We start from the raw sequence: 16,476 nt of genomic DNA, 5'->3' as shown, positions 1-16,476 counted from the left end.
GATTTTAGCCAGAAATAAACAATCATTTGTTTATTCCATAAAAAAAAAGATCATTTTATTGGGGGCTCTTATAACAATTCACACATTAATTGAATCAAGCATATTTGTACATATGTTGCCATCATTATTTTCTAAACATTTACTTTCTATTGAGCCCTTGGTATCAGCTCCTCTTTTGCCCCTCCCTCCTTCCTCCCACTTCGTGACCCCTGGGTAAATTATAAATGATTGTTTTCATCTCTTACACTGACTGCTGTTGCCCTCCCCTGACCATCTCTGTTGTTAGTCCCCTTGGGGGTGGGGGTGGTTATGTGTTGACCGTGGCCGTTGCTTCCCCCTTCCTCCCTGCCTTCCTTCCTCTCCCCAGCTTTCCCTACCTTCCCGGTATTGCTACTTCCATTCCTGTCCTGGGTTCCATGTGCTGTGCGCTCTTATCTCTTATCTGTACCTGTGTACAGGCTCCGGTCTAGCCTGCAATGAAAGGGAGGACTGGGGTCATGATAGTGGGTAGGGGTGGGGGTGAGGAAGCCTCAAGGGACCAGAGAAATATTGTGTGTTTCATCGGTACTCTACTGTATTCTGGTTGATTAATCATTTCCTTGTGACCCTTCTGTGAGGGTCTATGGATCGGGTTTTGGGTCTCTGCTTCAATCCCCTCATTCTCAACAATATGTTTGGGGTCTTCTGATGCCTGTTACTTGATCCCTTCTACACCTCATGATCGCACAGGCTGGTGTGCTTCTTCCATGTGGGCTTGTTGCTTCTTTGATAGATGGCCACTTGATTACTTTCAAGCCTTTAAGACCCCAGATGCTCTATCTTTTGATAGCCGGGCACCATCTTCTTTCTTCACCGCATTTACTTATTTTGTCTTCAGTGATTGTGCCGGGAAGGTAAGCATCACAGAACACTAGGTTCACTAACCTTAATTTTATTGTTATTAGTTCCCTTATTTCCATTACCATAAGCAAACTTGACCTCCCAGACAGTGATTTTCCCTCTCCCTCCTACAAGCCCTGGTGGCACAATGGTCAAAGCATTTGGTTGCTAACCAAAAGGTCAGCAGTTTAAAACCACTAGCAAATCCAGTATGGTGAAGACGATTTTGGCGAAGAATATTGAAAGTGCCACTGACTACATAAAGAACAAATAAATCTGACATGCAGGAAGTACAGCCAGAAGGCTTCTTTGACGTGAGGATGGTGAGACTTCCATCTCCGCATTTGTGATGTGATCCAGAGAGACCAGTCCCTGGAAAAGCGTCCCGCTAGGTACAGTAATAGACTCGCTCGACAAAAAGAATTCGATCCACAAGACGGACCGACACAGTGGCTGCAACTAAAGGAGCAAGCATAGCCACTTGCAATGGTGCGGTTGGAGGAGACCAGGCAGCGCTTCCTTCTGGTCCACATGCAATGGTGCGGTTGGAGGAGACCAGGCGGCGCTTCCTCCTGGTCCACACAGGGTCGCCAGGAGTCAGAGGTGACTTGGCTGCACCCAATGCCAGCAGCAGCTCCATAAGGATTAAACATCATGGAAACCCTTTGGAACAGTTCTGCTCTGTTCTTACAGGACTGACCTGAGTCAGAATCAACTCGAAGGCATACAACTCCACGCCCCCCCTCCCCGTAATCATTTGATCCATATATAATTACCCATTTTATCCATTTCATATAAATGAGACCATACAATATATATCCTTTTGTGATTTATTTCACTCTGCATGATGCCTTCGGGCTTCACCTGTGTTGTTTTGTGGGGAAAATGAAGCACTCTTGGACTCATTTATCTTGTTTCCTTAACTTACAATATGTCAAGAATCCCCTGGGGGTGAGGGTTGGGAGGTGGGGGCATTCCAGGTCAGTTTCTTATCCACCCGTTACTTTTCGGTTCCCTGCAACCCTGCCCCACTGCCAGAGCTAGCGGAGGGTTTTCGGAACTCTGCATATACATTACAATTTTTACAACCTGCTCTTGCTTTTGCTAGCTCATACTCTTAATCATTTAGAACTCCTGTGAAAAAATCGGAACTGCCAGTTTTTGCTTCTCTGAAATTGAGCGTGAATACTTTTTCTCAAATATCTTTCTTTTTCTATAGTCCATCAGCCTTCAATCACGAGCCTGTTTCACTCTATATTCATTTAGACATTCAACTGCTTTGCAAATATCAGCATGAGCTGTCTGTTCTCTCTATCCTGCCTGATTGCCAGCTCCTGGAAGACAAACCCCAGGGCCTCTGTTTACCCACTGAGCCCAGAAGATTGACTCGGGCTGACTCGTGTGCGGTATGCTTCATGTGAAAGGTGCTTCATAAATATTTTAAAACAGGATTAAATGTTGAATACATTTGACAGTAGTACTGCTCACATTGCTGAGAGTGCAGCATCGGCTAGGTCCCTTCTCTGTCTAGCAAGCATCTCCCAGCATACCTACAAGTCTCCAGATGGTTTGTGAAAGCTGAAGCTTCCCTTTGATCAGGTTTCCTGCTTAAGTTAGGGAATAATTTACATGTTCTATATGCATTTTCTCTTTTTTATCCTTCAGAAGAGTACCCCACTGCTACTCAGAAACCCCACTGTTTCAATGGAAGTTTCCTGGCCTCCTGGTGATTGGGGGGGGGGTAGGGGGAGGGACGGGAGGTAGGAGAGGTTTCATTTTAATTTACCTTCCTTTTGTCATTAAATCAACTTCACAAGAAGACACAATGACCCTCTGGACTTTTTTTAAAGGATGTTTGATGGCAACTGTCTAATGGCTTAAAGTGGTTTCACATGAAGAGCATGCCTTTTAAATGCGTAAGAGGTTTTAGTAACTACATTTTAAAAGATAATTTTAGTTAAGTGTATTTAACTAAGATACTGTTTCTTCACTGCTATTGAGGCAATTCTGACTCATAGTGACCCTTTAGGATGGATAGAAAGCCTCCTCTTTCTCCCTCAGCGTGGCTGGTGGCTTCAAACTGCTGACCTTGCAGTCGGCAACCCAATGTCTAACCCACTATGCCACCTATGTTGGTCTGGGTATATTAGAGAAACAAATCCACAGAAGCTCATGTATAAGAGAGAGTTTTATTTAAAGGTTAAGTGCACATCAAGTAAAAATCTCAACCCAGTGCTGCCCAAGCCCACAAGTCCAACATTAGCCCATATGTCTGACACCAATTCACAAAGTCCTCCAACTCACAAAACACACACTATGATGCCAACTGCAGGAGGAAAGCCGAATCAGTGAGTGTGTAAGCATCTCAGCGCTGGCAGGGGTCTCCATATGGCTGCTCCAGCACCCAGGGCTGCATCGGGGTAGGTCCATGCAGCTTCACCTTGGGGATGTCTTGCAGGAAGTGAGCCTTGCCAGCTGAAGTAGGAAACTGGCTAAAGCAGCTGCACCCTGGTCTGACCATCACAAAGCAAGAAACCCGAGAACTAGAAAGGCAAGGCTCACGGAGCCATTTATCCCTCTACCCTTCAATTAACCCCACATGTGTTTATCAACCAGGTTGGCACAATAAACTACCTCACCACCCAAGTCAAGAAAGGTATATGTCAGAGTTGTATGTTCTCACCAGATTTATTCATTTCTGTATGATGCGCAAATCATTAAGGAAACTGGATTCTATAAGGAGAATACTGCATCAGGATTGGAGGGAGGCTTATGGACAACGTGTGATAGGCAGATGACAACCACCATGTTTGCTAAAAGAGAGGAGGGTTGAAGCACTTGCTGATGAAGATCAAGTATTGCAGCCTTCTGTGTATAGATAACAACTAAACGTAAAGAAAACAAACATCCTCACAACTTGACCAATAGGCAACATCATGATAAATGGAATAGTGATTGAACTTGTCAAGTTTTTCATCTTGCTTAGACCCACAATCAGTGCGCATGAAAGCAGTAGTCAAGAGGTCAAACGAGACATTGCACTGGGTAAATCTGCTGCACAAGACCTCTTTAGAGTTTTGAAAAGCAAGGATATTACTCTGAGAACTAAGGAGTGCCTGATTCAAGCCATGGTATTTTCAGGTGCCTCAGGTGCATGTGGAAAGTTGAACATTGAATGTGGACGACTGGAGAATGAATGAATGGACGTGAATTATGGGAAACAATCTTGAAGCACCACGGACTGCCGAAAGAACAAACACTTGTCTCGGAAGAACAACCGGGAGACTCCTTGTAAGCAAAGACAGCCAGACTCTGTCTCCCTGCTTAGGACATGTTCTCAGAAGAGATCAGTCCCTGGGAAAGCCCACCATGCTTGGAAAAGAATAGAGGGACAGCGAAAAAGAGGAAGGCCTTGGATAAGAGGGATTGACACAGTATCAACAATGGTCTATAACAATGGTCTCAAACAAACGTGTGTGACAGGGGTAGTGTTGCATTCTGTTGTGCACCACACTCGACAGCTACACTGTTTCTCCACAGCTTTACTCAATACAGTTCATTTTCCCCTCCTAAACTAGTGCAATCAGGCAAGTTCTTCTATAACCTCATTCTTCTGTTGAAAATGACCTCAACCCGATGAGAAACTTTGCCTTGTCGTAGAAGAACCCTGGTTGCGTTGGGCTAGGAACCACAAGCTCAATAGTTAAAAGCCACCAGCAGCTGCCTGGGAGAAGCACGAGGCTCTTCTACCTCTGTAAAGAGTTACAGCCCTGGGCAGTTTGACCCTGTCCTGTTGGTCGCTGAGTCTGAATAGCCTCAATGGCCGTGGGCAGGTAATATTCTACCCATCAAAAGTATGGTACACAAACATTTACCAACGCCCCCACCCGCGTCCCAATGACTTGTTTTGCAAAGTACTATGACTTCTGTCTGATTATCTAAGTCTCACATTAATATTGCTCCTAAACTCCAAACTCACTGCCAGCGGGTCGAGTCCGACTTTATAGCGACCCTGGCTAGGTGAACAAATCAGGAACACATAGAGGAAGCTTCAAAACGTTGGTGCGGCAATCCTCTTTTTCCACAGAAGTGGAAACGAGGAGAGGGAGGTGATTTGGATGGACTGACACCGAAACCCGCTGACTACTGGCTCCGGTTCCAAGGACGACAGTCTACAACAGTTCAATTGCACTGAATAAGGCTCGACTGACGGGGTCCGCAGCGGCTACAAAGCTGCAGGAGGCGGCAAACACTGCGCGTGCGTGGAGCACCACCGGCGAGGAAGGACCCGGAAACGTGAACTCAAACTCCTCCCACGCCGCTCGCCGCGCCCTCCGCCTAACGCGCAGGCGCACGGCCTCGGCCGGGGGTCAGCGCGAAAGGGGGCGGTACCCAGAGCTGCGCAGGCGCGGTCCGCGTCCGGCCGCCAACATGTCGTTCTCCAAGTACAAGCCGTCGTCGCTGGCTACGCTACCCCCGACGCTCGACCCCGCCGAATACAACGTATCTCCGGAGACCCGGCGCGCTCAGGCCGAGCGGCTGGCCATAAGGTCGCGGCTTAAACAGGAGTATCTGCTTCAGTACAACGACCCCAGCCGCCGAGGGCCCATTGTGAGTGGGGGGCTGACCGGGCGGGGGGCCCGGGGCCCGAATCCGGACGGGCCTGCCGGTGGGCGGCCGGGGGGCTCCGACCGTCCACGACCCCCAAGAGCGGGGTCGGCCTCCTCCCGGCCCCCACAGCTGATCAGCCAAGCCCACGACCTTGGGCTCGGTGGCCAAGGGGATGCGTTCTGGGAGGCGCCCCGGCCGGATCGCCGCACCCCTGGGCCCTCCGGACGAAGTTAGCTGCTCCGCTTAGCCTGCTCCCCTTGAGGAAAAATGGGGATCTTATTTCCTGTGTTCTGAGGCTGTCCGGCGGATGAATTAACATGAAGCACGCGAGGAGCCTAGCACAGTGCCTGGATCAGTTGCGAGTTCAGAAAAACTTTAGATGTACCATTAAAAACTTGTTTGCAGTTGATAAGCCAAAGGATCCCCTTCCCGGTAGGAATGTGAGACTTCTTCAGCCTCGGCCTCTTCAAAACCTGTAACTTTATAGCTTCGGGTTTTGAAGTCCGAGCCCAGGGCACTACATAGTGGAGAACTGTGAGCCTGGACAATTTAGCTGACCTCTCTAGACCTTGGATTCCTAACCTCCAGATTGGGTGGAGCTTCTCCATAACATCTTTGTGAGTTTAATTGGCAGCGTGTGTGTAAACCATGCTTGGAAACATCATCAAACTGATGGGCCTGGAGTCATTGAGAGTAGGAAGGCCGCTCTTTCTCCTAGGGAGCAACTGGTGGTTTCCAGCCCTGACCCTGCATTTAGTAGCCCACACACAACCACTAGCCTCCAGGGCTCCTGGCAACATAGCAGATAGTCAATGAGGATGGCTGTTAGTATTATTTGACAAATGTGCCTTTAGATAATTTGTAATAAGTGTACTCAGACACCCTGCCATTGGACCCATGCTAACTCATAGTAAACCCCTCCCCCCCGTGGGTTTCTGAGCCTGTTTTTTCATCATTTTATTGGGGGCTCATACAACTTTTATTGCAATCCTTACATCAATTGTATAAAGCACATTTGTACATTCCTTACCCTCATCATTTTCAAAACACCCGCTCTCCATGTCAGCCCCTTGCATCAGCTCCTCATTTTCCCCCTTCCCTCCCTGCTCCCGCTCCTTCATGAACCCTTGATAATTTATAAATTATTCTTTGTCATATCTTACACTGTCCGATGTCTCCCTTCACCCACTTTTCTGTTGTCCATCCCCCAGGGAGGAGATTATATGTAGATCCCTGTAATTGGTTCCCCCTCTCTACCCCACCCTCCCTTCATACTCCCAGTATCACCACTCTCACCACTGGTCCTGAGGGGATCATCCATCCTGGATTCCCTGTGTTTCCAGTTCCTATCTGTACCAGACTAACTGTTTATGGGAACAGAAAGCCTAGGCTTTCTCTGGAGGGCCTGTTTCAAACTGCCGACCATGCTGATCACAGCCCAACACATAACCACTACATCACCAGGGCTCAGACTAAGAAATGCACAGAAATGTTTAAATATAAAGTCATTTATGATGAAATGAAAAAGACGTGCCAACGTGTGCCCCAAGGACGTATGTAAAATAGAGAAATACTTGTCCCATCATTCTAACAATGAAATGAGGGTCTGGCATCAAATCATCTGTTGCCCAATGGGTGTAAATTCCCTTGCCGAATCTGTAATAATAATTGAGTCAATAAATACTCGCTCAGGACTTTTTATGTACTGTGTCTTAATTTAGAGGCTGAGGTAGCAATGACCCAAACAGGCTAAAATGCTTGTCCTCAGAGGCCTTTCCAGTGGGGGGAGACAAGTAGTGAGCATGTTTGAAAATCAAGTGATTTCACATATTAAGGTGTGATGAGTGACAAGAAGATAGGGAATAAAAGAAAGGTGTGTGTGGGGGGGGCTGTTGGGAGAACAGCTGCAAATTTGGACAAGGTGGGGCTGGAGAAGGCTTCTTGGAAAGTGATATTTGTGCAAAGACCTCAAAGAGTCAGGGCAGGGACCTGGCTGTGCCACTGTGTGAAGAGGAGCCCACGGGAGGCCATTGTGGTTACAGAGGAGGAAAAGGAAGGGCAGGCAGAGTGAGAGGAAATCAGGGAGGTGCCTGGAGCTACCTCCCAGCTAACTTGGCTGGTCATCCTAAGGACTTTTACTGAGTAGGGGTCATGGCCAGCTGCTGTTGAGTTACTTCTGCCTGAGCAACCATGTGTGTTAGAGTAGGTTTTCAGTGGTGGTTTTTCAGAAGTAGATTGCCAGCTCTTTTTGTTGTTGGGGGCGCCGGGGAAGGCACCTCTGGGTAGAGTTGAACTGCTAACTTTAGGTGTGCTGTCACGGGGACTGCTTTCACCTGGATTTTAATGATGCCTCACTGCCACTCAGGTAAGACTAGACAATGAAGACACAAGGGAAGGAAGGGGAGATTAGTTTGGAGTTTGTACAGTGATCTGGCTTAGAGGGACCGGTTGCTTCCTGGGTGGTAACAGTGGAGATAGTGAGAAGTAGTCACCCTTTGTGTGTCTCTTGAAAGGGGCCAGCCAGATTTCCTAGCAGAATAGATTTGACGAGTGAGAGAAAGAAGGGGGTTAGGGTTGGCTCCAAGGTATTAGACCCATGGAAGTGGGAGAAGAGGTAGCCCTTTGCTGAGGTGGGGAAGAAGGTCAGAGGAGTGGGCTAGAGTAGAATATTAGGAAGTCCATTTGGATAAGTCCATTGTTATATGTGAAATAGTTGTTAGACAAAGTTCAACTGGAGGCGTTTAGAGGAGATCTAGGTTTGGAAGCTAGAACTTCAGAAGTCATCAGCCTGTAGATGACTGTTTAAAGCCAAGTTCTTGACAGGGCAAGTTCATCAAAGGAGTGAGCGCAGGTAGGAAAGACCCTCAGTCCCCGGTCTTTGAGCAGAGACCATCCCGTTCAAGAGACTGAGGGGGTAAGGAGGAAAAGAGCAGGAGATTCTAGATTTCGGAGTAAAGTCAAGCAAATGTGCGCCCTGAAAGCCAAGTGAAGAACGGTTTCCCAAACGAGCCATCCCGCCCAGTGCTGTCCGCGAGAACTGTCTCCCGTAGTGTGTCTCTTCGGGCCTCTCAACAAAATCACCCTGCTCAGCAAGCCTTGGTCTGGGGCTGGTGGAATTTCATGAAAGTAAGTGTCTGTCCATCGATACAGATACTGACGTGTAGAGAGGTGCCTGGCAGATGTTGGAGCAAACATTCCTGTCAGGATGGTCAGGAACCCTGGTGGTGGTGTGGACTGTGCTATGGCTGCTAACCACCAGATCGGCAATCCAGAACCACAGCCGCGCCATGAGGACGAGGAGACTTTCTACTCCTAACGAGTTACATCAGAGCCCTTCTACCCGTGCCCTTCTAGGGTCACTCTGAAGCAGAATCATTGAGTTTGATTTTGCTTTTGTTATTAAGATGGTCATTCTAATGCATTGATAGCAGAAGGGATAGATACAAAAGCATTGTGTTTATCTTAGGAATGGTGATCAAACAGCCTTTTGAACCTAAAAACCCTTATTCCTTTACCCTCACCTGTTTCTATACCGAAAGCACCCTTCTGCAGTTTCTATTTGTGGCCTTGAAATATGTGTGTGACATCATTCAAAAGGGTCAGGAAACAAACCCCGGAAGTGTGACGGAGCGTCTGAACCCATGCAAATGACCAGGAGAAAAAGGGACTTCGCATAGCCTTTAAAAGAGGGGGATTCGTAAATGCTAAATAGAAAGTTGGAGGGTTCTGAAAATGCAAAAGAATGTTAGCAGTATTGTTAACAGAGAATTGCTCAGCAGATACTAGAAAGGAAGACCTTGCCTGGAGCAATTTGAGAATACTCGGGGTTTACCTTAGTTCTTACTGGAAGTAAAAGACACATCTGGTATACTCTTCCACAGAAGTCCTTGTGAAATTCTTTCTTGTCGTGTCACTCCTTAAGTTCTGAGACGTTTTTGTTTTCTTTAACTTTAGGAAGATCCTGCCTTGGTTCGTTGGACCTATGCTAGATCAGCAAATATCTATCCCAATTTCCGGCCTACTCCCAAGAACTCCCTCATAGGAGCTGTGTTTGGCATTGGGCCCCTGGTGTTCTGGTACTACGTTTTCAAAACTGACAGAGTAAGTATTGGGTGGAAAGGTTCCCTCAGTACTGCAGCTCCCACTAACTCCTCCATCTCCAGCGGCCCTGCACTGGGCCTTCTCTCTTACCTCGATCCCCAGTCAGCCAGAGCTAAAGCGAAACTGCTTTGCAATGTCGTGTAGATGATGGGCCGTGGGAAAGAAGTTGACAGCTCATCATTTCTGTTTCTTGCAGTTGTACCATGGATTGTGCCAATTGTATTGAATTGCTTTTTAAAAATTCACTCTTTCTCCCCCTCCCCCTTCTTCTCCTTTCTGTCCAGGACAAGAAAGAAAAACTTATGCAGGAAGGAAAATTCGATCGACCATTTAACATCTCATATTAAGTTTGGTGATAATGACTGTGTATTCTTGCTTAAATAAACCTATCAACCATTAAGTTAGTTCTTTTTTCTTAATTCAATAATTATTTTCTGGGTATTACAGAATCCCAGTTTTCTAAGATATCACAATTTAATAAACTGACTCATGCTTATTTCTTTAATCAATTATTCCACCAATGAGTGCTTGCACTGTGACCACCTATGTGCAGAGAACACAGAGGTCAGTAAGACAGACTGAATCCCTGTGCATAAAGTCCGTATTGCTTAGCAGCCAGGCATGTTCACTGTTTGGACCAGCCAGGGAGTCCAGAGAATACATGGAGTGTCAGGAGAGTGATGGAGGCCAGCTGCTAAGGAAGCAAGCGCTTCTGTCTGAGGGGTGCAGGGAGCGCAGGCCGACACGAGGTGGAAGAGGGACATGGAAGGGCAAGGTGTATTGCTGCGGTTCTCAACTGTGTGTAGGTCGCAACGCAACCCCTAGGGGCATCGAACAACCCTTTCACAGGGGTCTCCCGATTCATAACTAGCAAAATGACAGTGATGAAGTAGCAATGAAAACAATTTTATGGTTGGGGGGTCACTACCACATGAACTGTGTGAAAGGGTTGCGGCGTGAGGACGGTGGAGAACCACTGGATTTGGGTACTGGGTTTGGCTGGAGGGCAGGGGCATGAAGAACAGGTGTGAAATGGTTAAGAGCCTGGGTTCTGAAGTTCAGCTCTGGGCTACAATCCTAGCTGTGGATTTAGCGGGGAGTACCAGGCCTCTTCACCTCCACTTTATAGAGAGAATCTTGCTAACTCCCTGACAAGGTGATAGGGAGTAAAATGGAAGTAATGAACGTTGTTCAGTTGGTTAAAGCTACCCATTGTTTGTAGTTTTTACTAATTGAGTGACAGTATTTTAGACCAGCCCCTGGAGAAGGACACCATTGGTAAAGCAGTGGGGCAGCGACAAAGAGGAATACCATCGAGGAGATGGATGGACACTGGTTACATCGATGTTTTCAAACAACAATAACCGTGAGGCTGCCACGGGGCCAAGCAGGGCTGCTTCAGTTGTAAATGGGGTGGCCGTGGGTCAGCGCCCGACAAGAAGAACCATCCCATGTTTGGAGTTCATTCTCGGTACAGCGACAGTCTGCCCCAGAGTGAAGTGTACAACAGCATGCTCTGTAAAGCGCTTACCTTTACATATTAAAGTTTGAGTTTGAATGTATGTTCACAACTCTTCTCTCAGTTGCTCATTGCCTGGGGGTTACCTCAAAATGCACAGCATGAGAGAGGCTTGTATGCAGGTAGTGGGTGTTAGCACAAGTGACCTGGAAGAAGTGGGGGACAGGAAGAGGAAACTAGGACAGGAGCGAAAGCCCACTCGGTGTTATTACCTAGTTGCCTCTACTGTAGTAGGCTCCGTTCTACCAGGTACTTTTAAGGAGCCCTGTGGAGTGACAATTTCCTTCATCTGTTGCCGCCTCCCCGTTGGTTAAGTTAGTACCGTGTATCTCCTTGGACTTGTCGAAATGGGCCGCAGCTGGAAAGAAGCTGCTGGCAGAGTGAGTGAAGCGCCAGCAGGTTACATCTGCGCCCATCCACTCAGCTGCCCCAACCATCGGAGTGGAAAGGGTGGACCAAGAGGCTGTCGAATAGGACACGTGCTAGTCTCAATTCCTCATCCACTCCTTCCCCACTTGGACCTGCTTGTTCACACATTGTCAGTCTGTTACATGACCTTCGAGGTGGTGGCCAGCCACAATCTCCAAGAAGTCTCAGAAGGATTCATGGATCCAGCTACATGTCACACTGTCACATCTGGTCCTAAGACCATAATATTACCTCCATTAAGCTTTCTAGATGTCCCCCGTGACTGTCGGTTTTCCTGCCAACCTCTACTGCTTAGCTCCATGCCCCTATCTGCCTATCACTTCAATGGGTCAAGCTTGCTTGTCTGACGGTGGCATCGCCATGCCTCTGCTGACAGTGGTCAACGCGAGTCATGCTAGCATGGTTAGACCTTTGGTCGCACTTTTGCCTGTTGACTGTTATTACCAGATGTGGAAACCTGTGCCAGTGAATTCCCTGGGTTCCAGACATACCGCTTGCCCCTGTTGCATGCCACTGACCTCAACTGATAGTCAAGACCCATTACTGCTGCCCATATGGACACTTGTTTGTCATTTTGCTGATGTTTCTCAGAAGCCCAAGTGACCACGAGGTAGCCGTAGCGTCAAGTTAAGTGGGATCCTTTCTGTGTTTCCTAGTGGGAATGTGCCTCCCGCCTGCCCACCCCACTGGGTAAATCAAGGCATCTAGCTCTTAAGCTTGGAGAGAAGGGAAGCGCTCATTGCACAAAGGAGCCACAGGGATGAGGATGGGAGGCAGTCTTACCCGCTCTTGGTTCTAGGGTAGCAACTCTGCTCTTACATGCCCCAAGTGGTGGGGTGCTTGCACTGCATGCAGCCTGCGCTACTGCAGACATCCCCCACCCCCCACCCCCTGCTCAAACCTGGTAGCCTTGTGACTCACCCCCCAAAGTAGATCAGAGCAGTGTTCCCAAATGGCCTGGAATCCAAAGATGCCCACAAAGTGCTGGGCCTTCTTAGGCACAGAAGTGTGAGGTGAAAAAAACAAATACCTTTTTCAAGGGCACACCCCAGCTTAATGGGTGATACGCAAGCTACCAAACTTTATGGGAATTCTCTCCCACTCTCTGGTACCTCTTCCTATGTCCGTGAGGTGAGGAGAAGCCTGCTCTATCAGGGAGTCAGAAGCTTTGTGGCAGAGATTGTAGATGAAAGGGCCCGGCGGTGAACGCACGGACTAGCTATGTAATGGCCAGCACTGGAGCCCGGATCCAGGACTGTCTTCAGAATGGATCTGAAAACCACTTTGGACCTGCAAACACTGCCATCTGCTCAGCTGCGGCCACTAATTCAGGGCCCTGGCACCAAACCCACAGTACCTCTTTTGGCCAAAGAACGTGTAAGGAATTTTGGGGCATGAAACAGAACCAAAGATTCAATCGGCAAAATTTAGAAGCAGGTTTTATTGAGAGGCTTGCGGGCGGATTCAGCAACTCAGGGGATTGAGCCTTTGAAACCGCACTTTGGGATATTTAGGCTGCAGTTTTCATACCCCTGCTGGCAGGCACAGCTGGGAAGGGTCCAAGCTGGGGAGGATCTGTGCACACAGGTGCTTCAGAAGGGAGAAGGTCTTTGACCTTATCTATATGCCAAGGACGGCTAGAGTGGAGTGTGCATATCTTCAGAAAACATTCTGGCTCAGGGAGGAGCCAGCTCCAGGAATTTGAAGGTTGAGCAGGGGAGGGGGAGATCAGTGAGAGAGGGAGGTCAGTGAAAGGGAGGTCTATGAGAGGTGAATTCTGAGAGCCAAGCTGAGGGCACCGGATTCAAAATGGAGTCCCTTTTGCCAAGACCAGGCAGAACGCAAGCTTTTTGCTACCATTATCAGAAAGAGTCCCTCAGGCTCTCCAGTCACTTGGCTTGTGCTCCTGAGTCCACACACATGATTGGCTGAGTGTAGGTCATGTGGCTAAGCTCTGGTTTTGAGGGAGGCTGGAAAAACCAGCACGTGGTATGCCCAGCTCTCTAGAGCGAGGTAGATAGGGAATCTCCAAAGCAAGGAAAGGGGCCTGAAAACTGGCGTATACAAATACGTACTACCAATAGCCCAGCAGAACAAGATCGTAGAAGGCAAGAAGAACAGAAGAGGTAAGAATGTCAGGAGAGGCAGAATCCAGGTGATGAGGACCAGAGCAAAGGACCTGGTCAGCCACACCTACGGAGGTCAGGCTTCCTGCTGTTGGCAATGGGGAGCCCTGGGGGCATGAGCAGGAGTACCCCCCACTCCCCGGATTTGTATCTTAGAAGATCACTCTGCTTCCTGGATGGAGAATGATCCAGAGACCAGGCTTAATTCAGGCCAGATATGATTTCAATTTTTGAGACAGCCTTCAATGCAGAACAAGGCAGCCCCTGCCAGTCCCAAGATGACTCATTTGGATGTGAACTTGTCAAAAGCTTTATGAAAGTCTAACTATATTATCTCTATTCCTCTTCATGAACATGCATGAGAAGCCCAACTGCTTAATAATTCCCTATCCATGAATGACATCCCTGCCCCTTCTCGGGAGCTATACTGCTGTTGAACAGGCTACTTTGTTTAAGCATGATGTCTTTTACCCTTTATGATGGAGCTCGCCAGGAGACATGAAACAAAACAAAAGCATTCTTGCTCTGATAGAAATCCCCTTAAGTACCATCCCTGATTTATTTTCCTTCTTGTATTTTCATTTTTCTGGTGGCATCTGACACAGTCTCATAATCTGGGGGGAGATACAAAGTGCTCTTGTCCCTACCTTCTGTATGATTGTTACGGGGCCACGTGAAGAGTTTAGGGATGTGGTAGTTACATAATCTGGTACAATTTGAGAGGATTACGAGTGAAGGGGTGGAGTCTGGCCTGTAATCAGGATATAGCCAATGAAGCCTCTGTGTGAGTATGGCCTTCTCCTGAGGATTCTGGGAACTCTGGTATTTCCTCTTTGGAGGTGGGAGACACCTCTCTCTCTCTCTCTGTTCACTCCTTGGGAGACATTGCAGCTGACAAGACACATAGAACTACATTAGTGCCCTGAGCTGGAGAAGCAACATGGACCTACCCTGATGCAGCCAGACCTCTGAAGCCGGAGAAGCCACGTAGAGACCCCTGCCAGGGCTGACATGCTTACAACACCGCGAGATCCAAAGACTTTCTACCCACTGGCCTGTGATTGTCCTGCATTCTGCATTATTGCATGGGTTTCATGAGTCTGTAGAGGACTTTATAGATTGGTATGGAGCATATGGGCTAATATCAGACTATGGGCTTAGACTGGATTGGGGTGGAATGTTTTCTTAAGGTACATATAAAACTTTATATGGATTGGTTTCTCTAGTTCACCTGGACTAACACAAGAGAATTATATCAAAAGCTGCCACTATGAATTTGCACGGTTACATGTGGGACACATGTCTCCCTTAAATAGATGCCAAACCTAGCTGCTGGCAAAGGACTATACACTTGGAGGTCATCGACAGCAGATCAGAGGTTACTCTCCCTAAGGGTTATCAGTCATCTGGAGCAATCAGACTGTATAGTCTGTCCCACCCTAACTAGGGCCTGCTCCCTTTTGATAAGGATAGTAGATTGAGTCTCTGAAGGAGAGCCCAGGGAGGTCAAACCCACTCAGGGGTGACCAAGATCAGGCTGCCATATTGAGCCTAGGGTCCGCCCATCTTGTCACATGTGCACCTAGTCCCTCCCCTTCCTATTACATGTACACCCCTAGCTCCTCCCCTTCTGTGACACATATGTCTATTATACAGCCCCTTCCTGTAACACGTGTGGTTACCTATAATCACACCCCTAGGTATATATGGGCCTTGGCCATAAATAAAAAGTGACCCTCCTGTCCTCTCCCCCACAAATTACAGGAAGCACTTTAAAAATGATGAAAAATATAATTCCATAAATAAATGCAGAGTTTGGACTTTCAAAGCTTCCACTGCCACTCTTGAGTGAACCAATAGAAGCTCATTGCGTTTCTCTTTTCCAATGTTCTTCCTTGAGGGCCCATTGGTGCCCATAGTTGCCCCTCTGCATGCCTTTGTCTGCTGCCCTTTGTCTGGCTGAGATAGCAGACCCTCCCCCTCACTTGCCACCCCCCACCCACCGCAGAGATTGGGGCAGGAGCTAGAGCAGCATGCCACTACTTTCCATTTGTCCTTGCCTCAGGGCTCCTCTCAGGGCGTGTCACCTAGGAGGTTCTGGTTTCCCGTGGCAGTCCAAGAGCTGGTGGCCAGTGGGAAGCAGCTGGTTAGAGTGGTTGCCATTCGGACATGGGTGGGCCACTGGCAGCTTCGGCTACAGTGGTCAATTACAGTTTCAATTGAAAGTTACTAACTGCTGCTAATTGTAAGGCCAGCGGTTTGAACCCACTAGCCACACCCAATCAGAAAGACTTTCTACTCCCATAGACTCGGAAACTCGCGGGGGCAGTTCTACCCCAGCCTGTAGGGTCACTGTGTGTGGCCATCGATTCAAGGGCAGTGAGTTTTCATAACTTTGGAGAAGTTGGGCAGTACAAACTCGTTTAACACTAAGAGCCAACACGGTGCCATTCCGTCTCGTAATAGAACTGCCCGTGCTGGTTTCTGAAGCTATAAACATTCACCGGAGCAGAAATCCTCCTCTGTCTCCTCTGGGGCGGCTGGCAGATTTGAACCCAGTTAAATCTGAATTTCAGACAAACTGAAATACATTGTAGTATTAGAGCATGCCCTAGGAGTCCAGGTGACACAATGGATTACGGGCTGGGTTGCTAAGTAAGAGGTAGATGGTTTGAACCCACCATCTGCTCTGCTCCCAGAGAGCGTTTGTCTTAGACCCCCCTCTAAGTCGGGACAGGCTCAGCAGCAGTGGGTTTTGTCTGTTCCCTTCTGTGTTGTGGGGGAAAGGAGGGTCCCCAACAAATCATCACT

At 48.1% G+C, this 16,476-nt stretch overlaps 1 protein-coding gene across 1 annotated transcript; it reads left to right on the top strand.

Moving 5' to 3' along the window:
• The first annotated feature begins 5,264 nt into the window (after positions 1-5,264).
• On the top strand, positions 5,265-10,030 carry NDUFB4 (NADH:ubiquinone oxidoreductase subunit B4). The gene is made up of 3 exons (XM_075556356.1): positions 5,265-5,490; positions 9,445-9,591; positions 9,876-10,030. The coding sequence occupies exons 1-3, from the start codon at positions 5,311-5,313 to the stop codon at positions 9,936-9,938; spliced, it is 390 nt and encodes a 129-aa protein (XP_075412471.1). The 5' UTR covers positions 5,265-5,310; the 3' UTR covers positions 9,939-10,030.
• Positions 10,031-16,476: the final 6,446 nt, after the last annotated feature.

The sequence above is a fragment of the Tenrec ecaudatus genome, chromosome 8 (assembly GCF_050624435.1).
Source record: "Tenrec ecaudatus isolate mTenEca1 chromosome 8, mTenEca1.hap1, whole genome shotgun sequence".
NCBI lineage: Eukaryota > Metazoa > Chordata > Mammalia > Afrosoricida > Tenrecidae > Tenrec > Tenrec ecaudatus.
Note: the sequence above shows the minus strand (reverse complement) of the source record. Positions and strands in the feature narration are given on the sequence as shown.